This window comes from Felis catus, chromosome B3, assembly GCF_018350175.1.
Source record: "Felis catus isolate Fca126 chromosome B3, F.catus_Fca126_mat1.0, whole genome shotgun sequence".
NCBI classification, from domain to species: Eukaryota; Metazoa; Chordata; class Mammalia; order Carnivora; family Felidae; genus Felis; species Felis catus.
In genome coordinates, this window is record NC_058373.1 from 27,879,137 (window position 1) to 27,896,561 (window position 17,425).

The 17,425-nt window shown below is 37.9% G+C and overlaps 1 protein-coding gene across 9 annotated transcripts in view; it reads right to left on the bottom strand.

The window, feature by feature from the left end:
• Positions 1-17,425, bottom strand: part of HERC2 (HECT and RLD domain containing E3 ubiquitin protein ligase 2) — a 279,601-nt gene that overhangs the window by 135,640 nt on the left and 126,536 nt on the right. For 8 of the 9 annotated variants that reach the window (XM_045058960.1, XM_045058959.1, XM_045058961.1 and 5 more), the window contains 12 exons: positions 12,644-12,814; positions 12,152-12,255; positions 10,647-10,824; positions 8,277-8,491; positions 7,671-7,803; positions 7,444-7,571; positions 7,160-7,355; positions 4,631-4,764; positions 3,907-4,080; positions 3,692-3,828; positions 3,168-3,319; positions 2,030-2,221 (listed from right to left, as the gene is read on the bottom strand). In XM_045058960.1, coding sequence (XP_044914895.1) covers positions 2,030-2,221; positions 3,168-3,319; positions 3,692-3,828; positions 3,907-4,080; positions 4,631-4,764; positions 7,160-7,355; positions 7,444-7,571; positions 7,671-7,803; positions 8,277-8,491; positions 10,647-10,824; positions 12,152-12,255; positions 12,644-12,814 — 1,914 coding nt within the window. The remainder of the gene's footprint in view (positions 1-2,029; positions 2,222-3,167; positions 3,320-3,691; positions 3,829-3,906; positions 4,081-4,630; positions 4,765-7,159; positions 7,356-7,443; positions 7,572-7,670; positions 7,804-8,276; positions 8,492-10,646; positions 10,825-12,151; positions 12,256-12,643; positions 12,815-17,425) is intronic. The other variant, XM_045058962.1, reaches the window with a different exon arrangement.

Below are 17,425 nucleotides of genomic sequence, written 5' to 3' on the forward strand. Positions count from 1 at the left end.
AAAAAAACAAAGAACCCAGTGAAATGGGCAAAAGACATGAATAGACACTTCTCCAAAGAAGACATCCAGATGGCTAATAGACACATGAAAAAATGCTCAACATCACTCATCATCAGGGAAATACATATCAAAACCACTATGAGATACCACCTCACAACTGTCAGAATGGTTAACATTAACAACTCAGGCCAGAACAGATGTTTGTGAGGATGCAGAGAAAGAGGATCTCTTTCACGCTACTGGTGGGAATGCAAACTGGTGCAGCCACTCTGGAAAACAGTATGGAGGTTCCTCAAAAAATCACAAAAGGATTACCCTACAACCCAGCAATTGCACTACTAGCTATTTATCCAAGGGATACAGGCGTGCTGTTTTGAAGGGGCACATGCACCCCAATGTTTATAGCAGCACTACTGACAATAGCCAACGTATCGAAATGTACACACACACTCACACACACACACACAAAATGGAGTATTACTCACCAATCAAAAAGAATGAAATATTGCTATTTGCAACTACGTGGATGGACCTAGAATGTATTATGCTAAGTGAAATTAGTCAGAGAAAGACAAATATCATATGACTTCACTCATATGTGGAATTTAAGATACAAAACAGATGAACATAAGGGAAAGGAAGCAAAAATAATATAAAAACAAGGAGAGGGACAAAACATAAGAGACCCTTAAATACAGAGAACAAACTGAGGGTTGCTGGAGAGGTTGTGGGTGGGGGGAATGGGCTAAATAAGGGGCATTAAGGAATGCCTTGGGATGAGCACTGGGTGTTGTATACATAGGGGATGAATCAATCACTGGATTCTACTCCTGAAACCATAATTGCAATATATGCCAACTAACTTGGATGTAAATTAAAATACAAAAAAAAAATTTTTTTAATTAAAAAAAAGGGGGCGCCTGGGTGGCTCAGTTGGTTAAGCGTCTAACTTCAGCTCAGGTCATGATCTCGCAGTTTGTGAGTTCAAGTCCCACATCAGGCTCTGTGAAAACAGTTCAGAGCCTGGAGTCTGCTTAGGAGCCTGGAGCCTGCTCAGACCCTCCCCTGCTCACACTCTGTCTCTCTCTCTAAAAAATAAATAAACATTAAAAAAATTTTTTTTAATTAAAAAAAAAAAAGTAAAGCAGAACTGACACACCAGAAAAAAAAGAAAAAAAAATGATTTCATTTTAAACAACTTTATAATTGATTAGCATTAAGCATATCCACAGTGTTGTACAAGCATTACCAGTATCTAGTTACATAACTTTTTTGTACCCTCATGAGAAAGAATGAAATTGGCCCTTTGTAGCAACGTGGATGGAACTGGAGAATGTTATGCTAAGTGAAATAAGCCATACAGAGAAAGACAGATACCATATGGTTTCACTCTTAGGTGGATTCTGAGAAACTTAACAGCAACCCATGGGGGAGGGGAAGGAAAAAAAAAAAAAAAAAAAGAGGTTAGAGTGGGAGACAGCCAAAGCATAAGAGACTCTTAAAAACTGAGAACAGGGGCGCCTGGGTGGCGCAGTCGGTTAAGCGTCCGACTTCAGCCAGGTCACGATCTCGCGGTCCGGGAGTTCGAGCCCCGCGTCGGGCTCTGGGCTGATGGCTCAGAGCCTGGAGCCTGTTTCTGATTCTGTGTCTCCCTCTCTCTCTGCCCCTCCCCCGTTCATGCTCTGTCTCTCTCTGTCCCAAAAAATAAATAAACGTTGAAAAAAAAAAATTAAAAAAAAACTGAGAACAAACTGAGGGTTGATGGGGGGTGGGAGGGAGGGGGGGGTGATAGGTATAGAGGAGGGTACCTTTTGGGATGAGCACGGGGTGTTGTATGGAAACCAATTTGACAATAAATTTCATATATTGAAAAAATAAATAAATAAAATAAAAATAAAATAAAATAATTGTAAAAAAATGATACATTTTATGTTATTTTCATTTTACCACAATAAAAAAAATTTATAAAGAGAAAGAAAAGATGAAGGAAAAACCTTGGCATTTTCATAAATGACTAGTGTCAACCTACCAATCAGCCGAAGTGCTGTCTGTGTCAGGGCAAGCATGCCAGAGTTCAGCAGGAGGTTCAGGTTGTTTGCACCATGTTGCAGGGTGAGCATGCTGAGCATCACCAGGAGAAAGCGAGCTTGTGGGGTCGTCCCCAGGCTTGGTCCTGACGGGTTCTCATTGGTAATGGTTTGTAGAGGGACAGGCTGGATACCTAAATGGCATTAGCACCCACATAAATTTCTTGCATGTGGATATAAGAACATACAGATGAGGAAAACAATAGCAATTTTTTAAAAACTATGTTTTTTCAATGGGTTTCCAAAGAGTGTGGACATCAGGCAGCTGTTCATTGCTTTGCAATAATCCTATCACCATCAATCCACATATACCTATTTCCATTTGTCTGCAAAACTTAACATGCAGCTCCTCTAAATATCCCTGGTGGCTTATTCATTTTATTTCATATACAAGAGTCATATTTCACTTCTCTTCCACAAAACCAATCCTAGCATTTCTCTGCAGGTGCTCAAACTATTCAATAAATTAAGTATTAATAAAGGATATACACTTTAGGGTATATGGTGTTAGTGATACACATGAAAATGTTAAAATGTAAAAGCTTACTATTAGGACACTACAAAATTGTGTCTTCTGCTGAATTTTGAAAGTTCCATTTAAAATTTGAGAAACCTTAAAGCAGCTTAGAGTATCAGTCTAGGGGCACCTGGGTGGCACAGTCAGTTAAGTGTCCAACTCTTGATTTCAGCTCAGATCATGATCTCACAGTCATGAGATCAAGCCCTGAGTTGGGGCTCCACACTAGGCATGGGAGCCTGCTTAAGATTCTCTCTCTCCCTCTCCCTCTGCCCCTGACCCCACACATAGGAACGTGTGTGCACACTTTCAAAAAATAAAAATAAAATATAAATATATCTATATATCTATAAATATAAAAATAAAAAATTTTTAAAAGATTATCATTCTAATGTACAAAGTTATTAAAGTCTTCTCAAAGAGCAAAAAATTAGCATTTGTAAGTTTCCACAACATATAATTAAGAGCCAAACTATAAGATAATGCTAACATGATTACAGGCAATACTTCAACAGCAATCTTAATACAGCCTTTTAAACATCAGATTTTTTTTTTTAACTCACCAAGCTCTTTAAATTTTGCATTTGCATCTATCAAAACATTTCGAATATTCTGAACAGCCCAAGCATATAGCTTGCCAAAAGTTACTTCCAGCAGCATCCGATTAAAAGGTGGGATCAAATCAACATCCTTTAGGCAATCCGTAAGAGGTTCCCTTTCAAACAAAGATAAAGAATTTTACGTGGCACATTGCCGGAAAGGGGGTGCCTGAGTGGCTTAGTCAGTTGAGCGTCCGACTTTGGCTCAGGTCATGATTTCACAGTCCATGAGTTCAAGCCCCATGTTGAGCTCTGTGCTGATAGCTCAGAGCCTGGAGCCTGCTTCAGATTCTGTCTCTCTCTCTCTCTCTCTCTCTCTCTCTCTCTGCCCACTCCCCCCACCCCCCACCACCCCACTTGCGCTCTCTCTCTCAAAAATAAACATTAAAAAAAAAATCAGAATATTGCCAGACTTTTAATTTCAATAAAATAATGTCTTGTTGCCAGAATTTCCCTTATTAAGAAAAAATGTTATAATAAAGTTTTACCCTATATCAATCCCCTCAGGAATAAGTCTTTGCCATCCACAGAACATAGCATATTGCACAGATGGAAGTAAGAAATTTTTGGTTGCCAGTTTTAAAATTGTATCTATCCCTTCCAGACGAACTTCTGCTCTCTCCAACTGCAAAATATGAATGCATACAGTTAAATGTTGTGTATATTAACCCATGCAGAGAAGAATGTTTTTAGCAAATTTTACCTGTTTTAGTAGGCACTTTCTCATTTTTTCCACATCCACTGGCTCTTCCTTAAGGGCAAATTCGGCAATTGTACTGAGGAGCGCAGACTGTGGATAGAGACCCTGAACATTCTGCTTCAACCACTTGTATTTGTGAACACCTGTAACGGTACTCAACAGTGGTTGCCATTTATCCTGACAAAAGAAAGCCATTTTTACCATTAGTTTACCTTATTAACATGGGCTCTGAAACAGTTACTCAAATAAATTATAAATAAATGCAAGTACGTTTAAATTGGTAAAATACTTTAAATTAAATAACTAATTTATGGCAAAAATAACTATGCCATAAATAGGCTTATAAATGAATTTATAATCTCTATACTTACATACTTTGGAACAGACTAACATGGTATACAAAGTTAAATTATCATAGGTTTCAACAGCCTATGTGACCAGGACAGTTTCTAGAGCAAAGTATACATTCAGTGAATGAATGGCAAATGAATAATGATATAATGTACTACTAAAAGTAAAAGGGAACACTTTTCCAGCTATCGATCTAACCAGGACACCATAAATCAAGTGTGTTAGGCATGACTGGGGCGGTCACCCATATGTATAATAACCCACTACACTCTCTATCCTATAGACGCTCAAGGACAAAGTGACAATACTTATGGGTTCCCTTGCTATGTGCTGTGTTTCTATTCAGCCAGCCTCAGAATCACAGAAAATACTTCACCTTAGGTGATTTAATTGTAATGGGTCTTTTATCCACATTTATAGGACTATGTGGCAAAATGCAAGCTTCTTCTAAATCACTCTCTTCATTTCCAATTTTTTCTTCATCATCTGTAGATTCTGGCTTCTTAGGAACTATGATTAAAAACATCTTTCATTATAAAATTCATTTACTTATATACAATTTTAAATTAAGAAGTATTAAATATGCATGAAGGTAAAGGACCTATTTTACTCAAACATGTAAATACCACTGTCAACTGAAATGCTCAAACTACAAAAGTAAAAACTATCATGATTATTCTCACATGACATTCAATAATAACGCTCTGCTACTCCACATCATGTACAGAAAGATGGGGAAGGTGCTATGATGGTCATACAGAAAGAGAAGCCCAGTAGTCAGCAAACTTTTTCTTAAAGGGCCAGATAGATGGTGAGTATTTTAGTCTTTGCAGGCCAGTCAGTCTATTGCAAATACTGGATTCTGCTGTTGCAAGCTGAAAAGCAGCTAACTTTATTTACAGATGCTTGAATTTAAACTTCATATAATTTCCATGTGTCAAACATATTATTCTTCTTTTGGTTTTTTAAAAAGTAACTTTAAAATTCAAAACCCAATCTTAGCTCATGGGCAACATACAGCAAGCAGCAGGCTGCATTTGTCCCCAGCTTGCCCACTCTGGACCAATGCAATGAATCTGTCACCACTATGCAACTGAACTGAATTAACTGGATACCTTTTACTATGTTAGTCTCTTTAATTTGGGAAATTTCTATTGAATTTTCAATATGATATGTGGTGTTGCTTTCATATTTTTGCTCCCTTTCAAGACTTTTAGTTTATTTCTTCTCAGCAAGTAATATAATAAGGAATATAATTAATAATACACATGAGCAGTAAACACTAACACAGCAGGTCTGGGTTGCCCAAACTCTGCAAATTCCCAAGAAACACTGTCCTTTCAGCACTTGGCCATCTCCTGTGAACTGAGATCCAAGTCCTTGACATGTTCTGCCTGAGAAAACTGTTTCTGTATGCCTGAGGTCTAAGGCCATGTTTTCCAGTTTGAACAGACAGTTTATGCTAAGAATGTGACTTACAGTTATCACCTGTTTCTACTGTGGAAGCTAGAGTCTAAATAACTGAGAGTAACCATGCAGGCCCCATATGTCTATGTGACTGACCCACAATAATAATCTTGGATGCCAAGGCTCAGGTGAGCATCCTTGCTGACAGCCCTTCACACATGCTGTCACACATCACTGCTGAGAGAACTAAGCACGGCCCTATGCAGCTCCACTGGGAGGGAACTGGAAGCTTAGGCCTAGTTTTCTTTGGATTTCCCTCAATGTGCCTTTCCTTTTGCTGATTTTAATCTGTATCCTTTCACAGTAATAAACTGTAACTGTGAGTATAACAGCTCCTCTGAGTCCAGTGAATCATCAAATTTAAGGGTGCTTTTGGTGAGCCTAACACAGCACCAGTAATAATCATTATAAGTTATTTGATTTTCTTAAAATAAAAACAAAAACAGCTTCAAACTTACACAACTAAATATTTAAACCCACAACAAGAAACTTTAAGAGGTGACAACATGGCCTCAGAATCCATGGAGGCGATGGCCAGGTGGTGAGGGCATCATTGTTCCTCAAGCTGAGATGGTGGTCTCCCAGGCCTGTGCCTCTACTATGAATTTCCTCACTACCTAGGTTAGGTTAGGGGATCTCAGAAGCATTCCTACCATGATTTCCTGATTCAGAGCATCTCTAGGATTCAGGCAAATTGTTGTGGTTAAGAGTTTTCTCAAGAACAATCAATTTAGGATGGCTTCTAACACAAAGTTAGTCTTTTATGACATCATTGTTCATAATGTCCATCAAAAACTCAGTAAATAATAGTTTAATAAGCTTATCTGTGAATAAATTGGTATAATTCATAAGAATATAATCAGAAATTTCTGCAAAACGTGTTTATAATCATAATTAACCAAATTCCAAATTCATGTACTTGTACTCAAATTTTGCTCATTTAATATAAAAATTCTCCACATCCCTAAACAGTTGCTTCCTGAAAATATTAGTAATTCTTTTAGTTCCTTTCATAACAATTCTCCATGTATCAGAATACTCAATATTTCCAAAGGAAAACATTTCCTTACAATAATGGCAAGATTAACTAAAAGAATAAACATTCTCATATATCTCATTTACCAGGACAAGTGATTAAAAAAAAAAAGACACTTCCTCTTCCCCATCAATTTAATAAAGTTTATAGTATTTACCTTGTACAGCATCAATTTAATAATTACCAAATCATAACATACTCAATAGCAAAGTTGTATCATTATCTGATGTCTAGGAAAAATAAGCAGGATTTGTCTATTTAATCATAAATACACATAACAAATATCATGGCAGTTGTGGAAATCCACATGTACTAAGCAGTAGCAAACAGCTTCACTCAAATCACAGACTCAAATATACTGGGGAAAAGCACACACTTTGACAGCATCTTCCCATCTTTTACCTCTCTTTTTCCTTCGTTCTCGAATTATCTTCTGAACTATCCTCCTCCAACGGGGCAAAGAACTTAACAGTTTAAACTTGGACATTATAGAGAGATCATTACAAACTGCAGGTCTTAGTTCATTAAAGAGGAATCTCAAACGTTCAATGACTGGAGCGCAGACTTCCTTGTAAGAACGACCCTGTTCTTGATGCGTCTACAAAGTTAAATATGAAAAGACAACTTAACAAATATTTTACCAACTATCTGCAAAGCACAAAAAAAAAGAATAAAAATGTATTTACCTTAATGAGTGAGCATTTTGCTTGGTAAACAACTCTACAAACATCCACTACTGATTTAGGCAATGTTCTGTGCTTTACTTGCTCAATACCAAGGGTTCCTGCGTGAACTAAAGATAATGCCACGTGACCTGTAAAAGACATTTTTAAAAAGGGGCGGCGTAAGAATGAATGCACATTGCATGTCAGTTGAAAAACGTATAGTATAGCTAAAATGTCAAGATTCATACCTAAATCTTCATGCTTTAAAAGGCAACATAATAGTAAGCGGCCAACCTCTTCCACAGGGTGCTCAGGAGGAAAAGTGATTGGTGTGGTCAAATGGCACTGCCTACAGTACCTTTCTATTTGACACAGAAAGTCCTGTAACAGAAACAGCTGGAGGGTAACTTCAGAGCCACCTAACACGCCCTCATAAATTCCAAACTACATGCCACAATTTCTAATGTACTTGCAATCAGCAATGCTTCTAAAACATCACTGACATATTGAATTGAATCAGCCTTTTTTTTCTTTTTTTTTTTTTTTTTTTTTTTTTTAAAGACAGCGCGCATGCACACAGGGGAGGAAGCAAAGGGAGAGAGAGAACCTTAAGCGGGCTTCATGCCCAGTGCACAGCCTAACACAGGGCTCTATCTCATGACCTTGAGATCATGACCTGACCTGAAGTCAAGAGTCAGGCACCCAGAACTGAGCCAGCCTCTTACCTCAAAACCAGCCCTACAAATAATATGTAACTAAAGTCTCTGCTAAGCAAATCAGAGAACATGAAAGCGTTCACATATCAAAGTTTTACGGTAAACCAAGGATACTAAGTGTGGGAAGGCCTCGCTCACCTTCACATTGTGATCCTGTATGTTATTGTCAGCAATGGCTTGCAGGAATGCCTGGGAATGGTCTCCTAAGGCCCGTCTGTGGGAGCAGAGTCGGGACTTGCTAGCAGGAGTGCCTCCAGGAGAGCTACAATGGTCCTCGTCTTTCTCCTCATTGTAGCTATAGTGGATCTGGCTGGTCTGTAGGCCTCCAGAGAAGATGGATGACTGAAGCCACTCTAGAAAGTGCATATGCAAACATTAAAGAGAAACTTGAGTGTACTATTCAGAAATAAACATTGATATAAAAGATAAGAAGTGAATATTTGATTTAAGAGGAAAAATTCAGCATCATTCATATTAAAGAGTCACATCTAACATTTATATAGACTGGCTTATAATTCCTATGTCTGCATGAAAATAGGTTAACACTTCTGGACACTTCTGGCTATTCACTACATCTTAAGCATGGTATCAGAACTCAGTATAATAGTTCCAGTACAACTTTTCTAGATACCCAGTAAAACATGGAGCTGACTGATTCTACTGATATTGTGGGAACACTGGGGCATTGCATTTTACTAGGGAGAGCAGCATGGAGGCAACACTTACACAAGCAATCACTCAATTTCAATTAGGATAACTGTATGCTACAAAGTACTACAGCTGGTACAAGAGTATATAGACCTCCACTACTGCAAGAGTCGGTAAAGGATTTTCTGTGGAAGTGACAACTGAGCAGAGATCTGGATAAAGGTAAAAACACTGAGCATCCAGGTAGGAAAGCAGCACATGAGAAGGGGACTACAAAGAAAAAACATGCTCAGGGAAGGACATATTTCCCTAGAGCATTAATCTAATAATAAAAATGAGAGACTACTAATCATATAACATGGGACCTTAGTAAGAGACAGATCCTTGGAGACTGGAGACCCAGTAGACTATGTGTGTCTCACAAAGGAGACCTGCGTGAGGCATGGCTAGACACACAAGAATATGCATCAGTGCCAATGTGGATGCTCATTCTAATTGCTAAGATAACTGGAGTGAGATTCACCAAAAAAAATGAAGAATCAGTTTGTTCATTGCTACAAATTTTTTTCAATGACTTCTATTATCAAAATAGTCCTCCAAAACCCAAGCAATCAAATTTGGGATGTACTCCATGTTCTTTTACTGAAAATTTAGATTTTAGAAGATCCAGGAGCATTCTCCTAAGTGCTACATTAATTCTAAAACACAAATATGATCATGACCTTCCCTAGGTCTCTACATTTAGAACTCCCTCTAATCTCTCAAAGATACTGCTCTAAAGGTGGTTTCTGATGGCTTAGGCCCCACCCACCAGGGCCCATAGTACTTTCTGATCAATTCTACTCTGACTCTTCTCATTTCCCACCCTCTTTGCTGATTTAGAAGAAATGTATCTTCCCCATACTACAAATATTTGAGGGAAAGGATGAGTCCATCCCCCTGAGAGGCTCTGCAGGCAGCAAAATGCCCAGCATGCACACCAAAGGCTTGTTCCAGAAGGCTGGGCTGACCAAGTACATTGACCATCCTTGCCCACTAGCATTCTCTCCTGACAGTACACATACACAAGCAACAGGAAGCCCTACTTTTCTTAACAAATGCTCCTCACACACCTGTATTTCTGCCCAGAAGATTCACACACTCACTTTTCTGGGACTCCAATGTCCTTACTCCTTCACCTCTGATGGGGTTTCTTCCCCATCAGAACAAATTACAAATTTCTCCATTTCATGCTCTTCTACCCTGTGTACTGCTCTATTATAATGTCTGGCTCATCATCACACAAAAAGCACCTAAAAGCAGAAAAGTGTCTAATGCACACTTAATGCATTGAGCACCTAGCATGGTAACTCATACTGAGTATTTACTCAGTAAATGCTTGCTGGATGGTTGGCAGACAGAGAAATGTAGGAATATGTAAACAAAACTTTAAATCCATCTTAAGGAATATAGTGAAATTTTATTACTTTAGGTCATTAAAAAGGTCGCAGTCCCAAAAGGTATTTGGGTCTAGTAAAAACACAATCCTCAAAAAGAATATTATCCCCAATAGGAACAGCCAATCCATGTCACATGGAGACGACAGCCAAGTTGAACCCATCTGTTACAGGAAGCAAAAGTGAGAGCACGCATAGGACTGATATTTCCATGCACCTGTTAGCTTCCTCTGCTGCCACAGGTCATGAAAGCAAATGAAAGCCATTCACAACTATTTCTATTTCATTGGTTTAGTGTCACAGTCCCACGATCCTTATTTTTACTCACCAACAACTGTGTTGATTCTTCTCCTATTCTAAATAGCACGTAAGACTCAGCTAAAATAACCTTCTAATCTGTTAGCAGAAAGCAAATTTTTCTTACTGGCACATTCGATCTCAACCGGAGACAGTGGTGTGCTCATAGCTAAATAGGAAGCATGTAATCCGAGAAGTAGGCCCAGATTCCTTTCTGTGTCTATCAGAGGTGAAGAGAGACTTCCCAGATCTGGTATGGTAACAACTTCTTGGTCAGGCTTGGAAAGATAAATTTCATCATCAGTCTGAGAAAACAGGGTTAATTGAAAACATAAAAACCAAAAGAGCAACAGCTTATATCCCTAAACAAGACAAAGTTCCATGAGGAAGAGAAGCAGATGCTCTGGATACCCTTTTCCTACATCCTATTATGCTGCTATACATGCTGTGTGCTGTAGGCACACCCTACAAAGCAAACGGTAAACACACAGATCTACTGGTGGTAAAACCAAAGCTCAGATAAACAGGTAAACTAGAGGGGCTCTTGGGTAGCTCAATCAGTTGAGTGTCCAACTCTTGCTTCGGCTTGAGTCAAGATCTCGCGGTTTGTGAGTTCGAGCCCTACCTGGGTCTCTGCACAGACAGTGCAGAGCCTGTTTGGGATCCTCTCTCTCCCTTTCTCTCTGTTCCTCCCTTGTTTCTCTCTCTCTCTCTCTCTCTCTCTCTCTCTCTCTCTCTCTCCCCCCCCCCTTCCTCTCTCTCACACACATACACACACACACACACACACACACACACACACACACACACAATAAACTTTTTAAAAAATATAAAAAACAACAGGTAAACTAGATAATTCCTTAAAGAATCAAATAGAAGTTTACAGATTGACTGTATACTTCAAAAAATATACTGAATTGTTATATGCATAAATAACACCCCCAAAAACCCAAAAATATGAAAGGACTGCTGTGAGTAGTGAACTAGGACCACAATATGTGGAGGTATAAATTTATGTTAACAAAAAGAAACCAGTTAGAAAAGAGATCAAATGAAAAAAAACTTTGCCAGTCTTATTAGATAATTTACAAGCAAAGTCAATCTCTCCCTATGCAATGCTTTAAGTCTTACCTATGTGGCATTTAATAAATTTTATTACTTATGGATCTATACCTGGAAAACCAATCCCAACATATAAATTCCAAAGCTCATGCATAGGTAGGACATACTTCTATTCTAAAGAATTATGCTACTAGATAATTCTTCCCCCAAAAATATATATCTCAAGATAGTAAGCCACTTCAAATTTCTACATAAGCTTACAATAAAACTGTAAAGGCCAAAGATTAACCCCTTTTTGTGTGTGGAAAAGTGTCTACATGTGTTACAAATTAACAACTTTTACAATAATTTTTCAAGACCAATACTTCATAAATCTTAACACGAATGAGTGTAAATAAATTCATTTATGAAAAAACTTCTAAAGGATCTTCATATGTATCACTTAATGACATGCACCTCCACCGAAAGGCCCCATTATCAATAATACTTCAAGGTAAAAACCACCTATCACAAATATACAGAGGAGGTCTCCCCTGACATACACCATGATGCCCACGCACACAGTCTCACCTCCAGATACTGGCCAACACAGAAGGCATGCATTGATTCCCGGGTGTCTTCAAACTGCAAAGCAGCTTCCAAAGCTACCACTGGGTCTTCCCCTGCAAACTGAGCTAAAACAAAAAAAACAAAAGCAACATTATTTCAATACAATTTGCTTAGACACCAATAGTAGAAATGTCAAGTAGGAAATAGATCAGGCAGGTGACTCCAGTGTGAGGGTTACCAAAGTATAATAATGATCTTTCATCCCCTCCCAGAGCTGCCTGCACCAACTCAGGATTTGAAACAAGTTTCAACAGGTGTTGAAACAAATACAAAATGATAAGGAATTCTTCAAACCTGTTTGAATTTGCTGATAGGCCGCACACCAAAGTCACCAGTAGATTAAAACGTGGGGGGTGGAGCAATATACTCAACTGATCGCTTAAAAGCCAAATACTCTGCTCAAAATGGCACATGCTGTAACTTTTAACCATGACGTAGAAAGTGAGGCCTTACCAAGAATACTATTTCCTGTTAATGACTGTGTCTGGAAGTCCTTTATATCATATACTTTCCCATCAATCACAGTCCAGAAGCCTCCATCTTTATTGTGGTTCTCCAAATCAGCTTTGCGTATCTGTGTCACCTCCTCATTATTTCTACAGTTCTGACCTGTAAAAAATGATTCTGCATATACAGAAACCAAAATTAATCAATCAATAGATCAAGAGATAAAGCAATACAACAAATCATGCAAAAAAACCATAAAGGGAAATAGACAAATCCATAATCACAATAGGAGATTAACATATCTCTCGCTGTAACTAATACCACAAACAAAAATTCACTAAGAATATGCAATGATTTGGGGCGCCTGGCTGGCACAGTTGGTTGAGCGTCCGACTTCAGCTCAGGTCATGATCTCACAGTCTGTGAGTTCGACCCCCGCGTCGGGCTCTGAGCTGACAGCACAGAGCCTGCAGCCTGCTTCAGATTCTGTGTCTCCCTCTCTCTCTGCCCCTCCCCTGCTCATGCTCTGTCTCTCTCTGTCTCAAAAATAAATAAAAACATTAAAAAATAAATGCACAAAGAACATGCAATGATTATAAAACAAAACAAAAACAATATCACATGAGCAGCATGAATAGCAAATCTGACTATGTATAAGGCAATAAAGCAAATCCCAAAAATTTCAAAGAAATAAAGTTACAGAGCATATGCACTGACTACAATGCAGTTAAATTACAAATAGGTAACAAAAATAAAATAAAAATTCATATTTGACTTCCCAGAAAAAAAATGTCTATAGAAAAAATACAATGAATGATAATGAAAATACTATAGATCCACACTTCTAGAGCTAAATATGTGTTTAAGGGCATTTATACCTTTAAATATATATAGTAGGGGGAAAAAAAGCAAAAAAGTAAATAAGTTAATAAACATTAAATCAATAAAATTCTAAGAGTTCACGATAGTCAAAAATTTTAAAAAGGGGCACCTAGGTGGCTCAGTCAGTTAAGTGTCCAACTCTTGATTTCGGCTCAGCTCATGATCTCACAATCAGGAGATTGAGCCCTGAGTCAGGGTCTGTGTTGGGCATGAAGCCTGCTTAAATTCTCACTCTCCATCTACTTCTGCCCCTCCCAGGCTCACTCTCTCTCAAAAAAAAATAAGTAAATAAAAAATAAATAAAATAAATAAAAACAGAGAAGGAGGGGAGGAATGAAGGGGAAGATAAAGGAAGAATGCCTCACTGGTCACCTTTCAAAGTGCTAGGACATTAACTCAGTATCACTGAAAAATGATATAGGGAGGTGATTGAAGAGGGGAGTCAAGCTAGGATCATGTCCTTACCTGTACAAATTGTACTTTGTACTACCCCGACAAATGAAGGCAAGGTTGCTAGGGGATTTTATAGAAGACAGACTGTATATGAACTCCCTGGTCCATCTGAACAGAACTGAAGGTGGGTGTCACACAGAATCACAGGCCTCAGAGCCAATGAAACAAGAAACACACAGCATGACCTCAGACACACTCTATCAAAAACTGAATCCAAATCTGCATCCAAACCTCATCACCCCTATACATATAACCAATTGTTTAGAGAAAGTGTAACTGAGAGATATTAGACTAAAAGAGAGGGCAATCAACCAAATTCAGAAAATATGAAATTCTCCAGAACAAATTCCCTGCTTCTTTGACAAATAAAGAGTATGACCACAGAGACAAAGAGGAGGGCCTAGAGATACACTGTTAAATGAAAAAGAGACTGGAAGCATATCAACCAACTATAACATGCAAAACGTATTTAGATGCTGATTCAAAATAACCACTAATAAAAAGACCTTTTTAGATAATCCAGGAAAATGGAACATAGACTGCATGTAACATTAAGGAATCACTATTAATCTTAGAATAATGATACTAAGGTTTTATTACCAAAAAAGTTCTAATCATTAACAGGTAATGTGTGTCAAAATGTCTTAAAGAGATCTGCTTTAAAATGATTCAATCATTCAATCACTAAGTTAAGTGGAGGAGAAGCTGAAATGTGAATACTTGTAAATCCAGGTTCATTATCCTATTCTCCCCTACTTTTATCTGTGTTTTCACAATGAACAAACATCATTTCTCTAAAAGCTAGAAAAATATCAGATTAACCCTAAGAAAGAAGAAAAGAAATAATAAAGACCAGAGTAGCACCAGCATAAAGACAGACAACTGGATCAATGGAATAGAATACAGAACTCAGAAATAAATCCTCATATATATGGTCAAATGTTTTGGACAGAGTGTCACAACCATTCAATGGGGGAAGGACAATCTTTTCCACAAGTGGTGCTAGGAAAACTGAATATCCAATTACAAACAAATCAAGTTGGACCCTTACCTTATACACCATATACAAAACTTAAAACAGATCAAAGATTTGAAGAGCTAAAACTATAAAATATCAAACTCTTAGAAAAGAACAGGAGGAATCCTTCATGACATATAATTTGGCAATGATTTCTTGAACAGGACACCAAAAGCATAGGCAACAAAAGAAAAACTAGGTTAAGTTGGACTTAATCAAAATTAAACATCGCTGGACACTACCAACAAAATGAAAAGGCAATCCACACATAAGGAGAAAATATAACTAAATCATATACATCCAGAATACATAACAAATTCCTACAATTCAACAATAGCAACAATAACAAAACCTGATTCAAAAATAGGAAAAACACTTGAATAGACACTTCTCCAAAGATATGCAAATGACCAATAAGCACAAGAACAGACATACATTATCACTAACCATTAAGGAAAACCAAATCAAAACTACATTATAATACCACTCTGTCCCATTAGGATGGCTGTTATCAATAAAACAGAAAAAAACAAGTGTTGGCAAGGATGTGAAAAAATAGAGCCCTTCCTTGTACTCTGCCTGTGGGAATGTAAAATGGAACAGCCACTGTGGAAAACATTATGGTGGGAAGTTAAACACAGAATTACCATATGACTCAGCAATCCCACTTTTAGCCTCTAACCCAAAGGAAGTGAAAGCAGGGCTTCAAACAGACATTTGCACACCCATGTTCATGACAGCGTTAGTCACATCAGCCAAAAGGTGGAAACCACCAAAGTGTATATCAAGAGATGACTGGATAAACCATTTTGTTTGCAATATTATTAAACATTATTCAGCCTTAAAAAGGAAGGAAATTCTGACACATTCTGACACATTTGTTCTTACCAAAGAACAAATACTGTATGCTTCCACTTACATGACCTACCTAGAGTAGTCAAATTCATAGAAACAGAAAGTTGAATGGTGGTTGTCAAGGGTGAGAGGGAGTGGAGAATGGAGAGTTAATGTTTAATGGGTACAGAGTTTCAATTCAGGAGAGATGAAAGGTTTTGAAACTGGATGGTGGTGTTGGTTGGACAATAACGTGAATGTACTTAATGCCACAGAATGGAAAACTTAAATATGGTTAAAATGAAAAATTTTATGTTATGTATACTACACCATAGTTAAAAAAAAAAAAAAGTTGGGTTTCCACTCTATATTACCACCCCCAAAACCAAAAAAAAAAAAAAAAACTGTTCACAACACTACAGATCAAGATGATTATCTGGCAAATTCTACCAATCTTATACATACCCTTCTGGGGAGGAAAAAAAAAAGAAGAGGAAAGAACATTCTCTAAGTAACTCTAAGAGACTAGCACAGCCTGTCTTACTAAAACTTTAAATGCCTTGTTATGTTTTTGTACTACTGGATCCCTCAGATAGTTTCTACCAACAAGCTAATATTCTCAGCTGACAGACTGTAAAAAGAAATTTAACAGAGATTGCATGGGAAGCTGTCATGTTCCTAAATTACAGCCTCTTTGTTAGTGGAGGGGTGATTATCAGCAACTTATAGGGCATTAAAAGAAAACTACAATTCACAAGCACAGATGCAAAATTGTTGGAAAAAAGCAAAACACATCAAGACAGCAATACATATTAATATGACCAATATAATACGATCAAGATAGTTTTATTCCAGATGCAGAAGGCTGATTTAACTTTTGAAAAATCAATAATTAACACGTTAATAGAAAAAAGAAAAATTATATGATCACTGAGATTAATTAAAACTTAATTGCAAAGCAGAATAGAAGGAAACTTCCTTAATATGTAAAGGCTTCTACAAAGAGGGCGCCTGGGTGGCTCAGTTGGTTAAGCGTCCAACTTTGGCTTAGGTCATGATCTCACGGTTCACGAGTTCCAGCCCCACGTCAGGCTCTGTGCTGCCAGGTCAGAGCCTGGAGCCTGCTTCAGATTCTGTGACTCCCCTCTCTCTGCCCCTCCCCCGCTCATGCTCTGTCTCTCTCTCTCTCAAAAAATAAATAAACTTAAAAAATTTTTTTTAAAAAAGGTTTCTACAAAGAAATCCCTTAACAAACCTCATATTTCATGTGTGAAATTTGGAAAGCTTTTCTTTTGCTCCTAAACAAGACAAGCCTGCCCAGTATCACCATTTGTATTCAACAATGCACCAGAGGGTGCTAACAAGTGCAGAAGTCACAAAGGGAAGCTGCAAGATGAGAAATAGACATAGGCAGAGACAGTCAACTGATTTTGACAAAAGTGGTACTCCTGAAGAGTGACCAAGGACACTCCTTTCACCCAAGAGTGCTGGTACAATGATCCTATGGACAAAATGCCTAGGGAAAAACTGACATGTGACCTCTTGGCACAGGGGTGGAATGGTGAGAACTCTCACACTCTATGGAGATGAAAATCAGCACA